The sequence below is a fragment of the Frieseomelitta varia genome, unplaced genomic scaffold (assembly GCF_011392965.1).
Source record: "Frieseomelitta varia isolate USP_RPSP 00005682 unplaced genomic scaffold, Fvar_1.2 scaffold_475, whole genome shotgun sequence".
NCBI classification, from domain to species: Eukaryota; Metazoa; Arthropoda; class Insecta; order Hymenoptera; family Apidae; genus Frieseomelitta; species Frieseomelitta varia.
In genome coordinates this window covers 171,308-176,133 of record NW_025110229.1, presented here as the reverse complement: position 1 = coordinate 176,133, position 4,826 = coordinate 171,308, and the positions used below count along the sequence as shown (strand labels likewise).

General features: G+C 34.5%; 1 protein-coding gene across 1 annotated transcript; it reads right to left on the bottom strand.

Moving 5' to 3' along the window:
• Positions 1 to 2,187: 2,187 nt before the first annotated feature.
• Positions 2,188 to 4,211, bottom strand: LOC122532791 (inducible metalloproteinase inhibitor protein-like). The gene is made up of 3 exons (XM_043661879.1): positions 4,062 to 4,211; positions 2,944 to 3,056; positions 2,188 to 2,879 (listed from the first exon to the last, which is right to left on the bottom strand). Exons 1-3 carry the CDS (start codon positions 4,111 to 4,113, stop codon positions 2,739 to 2,741), a joined length of 306 nt encoding a protein of 101 aa, XP_043517814.1. The 5' UTR covers positions 4,114 to 4,211; the 3' UTR covers positions 2,188 to 2,738.
• Between the last annotated feature and the right edge of the window lie 615 nt (positions 4,212 to 4,826).

Sequence of the window (4,826 nt, the reverse complement as noted above, 5' to 3'; positions counted from 1 at the left end):
CCAATTCTTGATGAAAGTCAAATTTAATAAAAAATTAAATTTGTAGTAAAATTCTAATAATAAAAAAAGTTAATAATTTAATTAAAAAATTAATGATTAATAAAGTTTAATAAGTTAATAATTTAATAAAAAAAAGTTAACAATCAATAAAGTTTACCAAGTTAATAATTTAATAAAAAAGTTAATAATTCATAAAGTTCGATAATTCATCATGAGGATTAATAATTCGCACGAGTAAAAGAATCGTGACATGTGAGAAATTGTCGTCTGGATTTTAGCGCGTGGCCGAGAAAGATGATTGAGAACCACTGTTCTGGAAATTCCCGCTCGAAAGCTTACAATTATCCTCCTCCTATTTTCGAATGACCACGTCACCGCCATCCGTACCGAGGCTCGATACTTGCTAATAAAACAAAGATCGTTAATCGACTCGAGGGTACGCGTCTGAACGAAGATCTCTCGGCAAACAAGTGGCCATGGTGGTATGGTAAACAGATCTCCCGTCGAATCCGAGAAAGCGAAACGCAAACACCGGTCCCTAACCGGCGATAACCCTTCGGCTACTTCGAGCGAGGCAAAGGCTCGCGAGTCTGCGATGTGATAAACTTTTGTCTCGACTGACCTTATCGATGAACCTTCCTCGGCTCGTTGCGATCGAAACGATTCGTCTGACGATAGACAGTGAGTGGAGAAACAGCGGGGAGAAACGCGGGGGGAAAACGACGAGCCGAGGTCTCAGCACTTTCCACTTGTCTGTGGAAATTACATTACCGATCCAAATATTGAAGCGTCTCCTCTCGAGATCGGTCAAACTGTTTGACTTTCCGATTGTTCTTGCGCTCCCGGGTCTTGCTCGATTTTCTGCTGCAACGTTCGAGTTCGTTCAGCAGCCGGACAACTGCTGCTTCCGTTTAATCCTAAAACCGTCTTGAAGCAAATGCGATCACGCTCTCACGTAAAGAGAAACTGAAGAAGCGTCGAGAGAGAGAGAGAGAGAGACGTTTCCTTCTTCTAAGTTTCTTATTCCAACGATTTATCGATGTTAAGAAGAAAGAAAAGGAAAAATTGCACGATGATTCATTTGGGGCTCATTTCGAAGTAAAAATTACTTTTCGGCAGTTGTGAGTTCGTCTTTCTCAAAGGCGATATTTAAGATGATGATTTAAGAGAAAAGTGAAATTCAAGTTGTATTTGTATGATTGAAAAAAATTTATTTGTGACTAAATCTACGACAGTCTTGAAAATTGAAGCTTTCTTTTTAAAACGAACCCTTAAAACTTGCTGTACGATTTTTCTTTTTCGTTATATTATTGAACTTTGAGTGTTGGGATTAAACGACGGGAGTTTAAGAAATTCGAAATATTCGAAATATCGAATTCTCGTCGCGTAATTCTGACATTCAAGGTCGTGCAACAAGCTTCAAGGAGTCTTTATAGAGGAGAAATTTCAATTTTTAAAAACATGTGGATCGTAAGAAATATTTTTAATATTCTCAGAGACCTTTACTTCAATAGCTAATACTTTTCCGTTCGTTCGTTCGTTCGTTACGTGATATTAAAAAGTCTTTGGAAAAAAAAAAAAAACGATTTCGATCGAATTCACGCTTTTAAATGAGCTCAAGTGAATTGCTACACAAATTTTTCTCACAAAGTTACAATAATTTGAAACATAGACAAGTTTTCGTCGAATGAAGTACTTTTGCGGGCCAATGCGTGTACATTATGATTTTAAGAAAGTTATAGCAATTCGCGCATCGCACAGTTTGCGTGTAACAAATATAAGATGATATTATGGAAATGATGCATAGCAACTGGTGCATAAAGATATGTAGTCTCACCTAAAAATGTGTCAACAGGCGTAAGTAAAGAGATGATCTTAGCTCTCTAATCTTTAACCGCAAGTGTACTTACGACACATAACTTATGAGACTCTGAATTAACTTTGGAAAGTTAATATACGATGATTTCTAAACTACATGGTTTATCTAGTTGACTATTTTTGAGACATGGCAAGAAGAGTGTGTTTTTATTAAATTTTATTACTGCTTGATAAGATATATATATATATAATATATATTATACATAATTATATCATCATATTACATCATACATTATCTTATTATTTTATACTTATTACACGATATAAAATATTGTTATTAAATTGAAATTAAGAAAAGTCAGTATGCTATATACAAATTAATTTTATTATTCATTATAATATTATACTTATCGTTACAATATTACATAAAAATCGGAAAAAGATATTTTAAATAATTAATATTTTAGATATTTTAAAGATAATAATTATTTAAATAATTAGTAATTCGGAAAATATTTGTCTCCCATTTGATTTTCACTTTAGTGAAGACGAAATAAAAATGGCCAGAACGTTTGTCAATTTGAATATAAAAAGCATTGATTTGTTATTTTATATAAAATTATATTTGTACTCCTTACGTTCAACAATCTCTAACGAACGACGTAACTTGTGCAAAAGCAAGAAAACTTATCTGTTTTTACAAAACAGACTTGATACATCGGTTATTCTGTTATTCAATAGTCGTCATCGAACGCACACGATCGTGCGAACTATGCATTCGAGACACGCGTAGGGAGGGAAATGCGGCACGTTTGTTATCTACATTTTCACAAGACGGAGAGCCAACGATTATCGTTAACCAAGTACGTACATTTACATAATTATATACATATGTACATCCCTGCGTAAAAATTCCTACGTTAAAAGCCAAGATTACTCAAACGGTACAATGGAATCCGAGTGTATTTGAGACGTTTGCTATTGCACTCCGTTATGGGAATGCAGACGCCATTCTTATTCCTGGCGTAACCATCCTTGCAGTAACAGCCGTCGTTACATCTCTGCAAACATGATCGCAACGACGTTCATTTCTGTGCTCAAAAACTGATTTCTCGATCAACTTACGAAATTCACGATGGCGCAAGGCTGATTCAGAGTAGCACACTGTCTTTGACAGGCTGAGCCGCACTGATATTCCTCGTTCGGCATGTCACAGACCAATTTCTTGGCGAACGAAGCTGAAATTTGGTAAATTTTATTTGTAAGTTTCGAGTATACAGGGAGCAATTTGATTTTCTAGGGGAGGGGGGGGGGTCAATTCGAGACTTTTTTTTTATATTCCTTTAACTTTCTTTCGTGGGTGTCCTGTTCTTTGGAAACTAGGCCTTTCTCCACGTCAAAAGTTCACTTTTTGAATAGTAAGAGATGCTTAATTGGGCCAAAAAATCATTGAGAACCATTGCTCTAGGCCAATGATGGTGAACCTATGACCCGCGAGTCAGCCATTGACCCATGCAGGCTTTTTAAATGACCCATGCGTTGATTTTCATAAACTTATCATCATATATACAAAAGAATTTTAATTATTTCTCGGACCCCTCTTTTCAAGAAATGTTAAGGAAATTACAAGTGTTCGGTTAGAGCTTAAAAGTGAGAAATAAATGCATAATTGTGTTTTATGTAGGATTTACGACTTGGTTATGTATACATATAGGTACTTTAAGTCTTAAATGTTATATGAGTTGTGTCCAAAAAATCTTACGATTAAACAGATGTAATAAACACTAAAAAGACACACTAGATCTCATTCTCAGAATGGGTAGCTTTGCTAGTTTTTTATATAATAAAAGAGAGAACAGACAATAAAAAATATTAAGAAATAAAGTATATATATCTAATGTATAGTGACTGGGCTTTTATGTCAATTTTTTGACGTCGACATTTATTTTTTGCTTTTCACTTGCAAAAGTAAACGTCGTAAAACAAAAAGGAAACGTAAACTTTTTAGAGGATTATAAAAGTGAGAACCAAAAGAAAGTAGTTTTTAACCATCCTCCCCTCCCCCTTAGGGCAGTGACGCTACTGACTTAGTGACCGGCGAGCTAGTATTAAAAAAAATAATGAACAAAATTTGACCTACTTCTCAAAAAGGTTCGCCGTCACTGCCCTAGGCTAAAAATTTGAAACACTTGGACACATTTGAACAAGCCATTTACTGGTAGAAATGGTTTGTGAAGACTTACTGGTTGAAAGCACCATTAAAGCGACGAACAATACACAGACGAATTTAAACATATTTAGCAAAATACTATTAGTGATGTCGTTTCACTCAGAATACTCAGAACTGATATCTGCAGATGACAACGGAAGCTTATATACGTTACATGAATGACTTTTCCATGTTCTATATACATACATTCGATCACAGCGATGCAAGATAATTTTACGTTGATGTGATTCCCCTTTTTTCTTCTTTCAAGTATAATTCGAACAGAGATAGATGAATGGAACGTTAAATAGACAGTGATCCTTGACTGAAATCTTTCACGTACATGACAATTTTTGGCGAAGAAGCTTTACGCTTTAAAATGAGTATATCGGTAAGTCTAAGATTCTTTTTTTTAAGAAGTTATAATTGTATACTTTCTATAAAATTCTAAAGAAAATTATCGACACTTACACTTAAATTGAAGCTACCATTTTTTTCCAAAAATGTTTTTACGTCATTTTGAGAAAGATTGAGCAAAGATACTTTTCTTTCCCTCAATAATCTGCAAATTCGAACGTTTTATTTTATTGATAAACATTAAAAAGTTCTTTCTCATAACTAAATTCACTGCTGTCGTAAATATTGAAGCTTCCTTTTTACAACGATCCCTCAAAATTTGTCGCACTTTAATAAAAGTTCAAAATATCGAATACTAATTTTTCACCGTGTGAACGAAGACTTTCTAAAACGACTGTATTTTATCTCCTTTCCTGTACAACGGGGCATCTGCTCGTCAGAA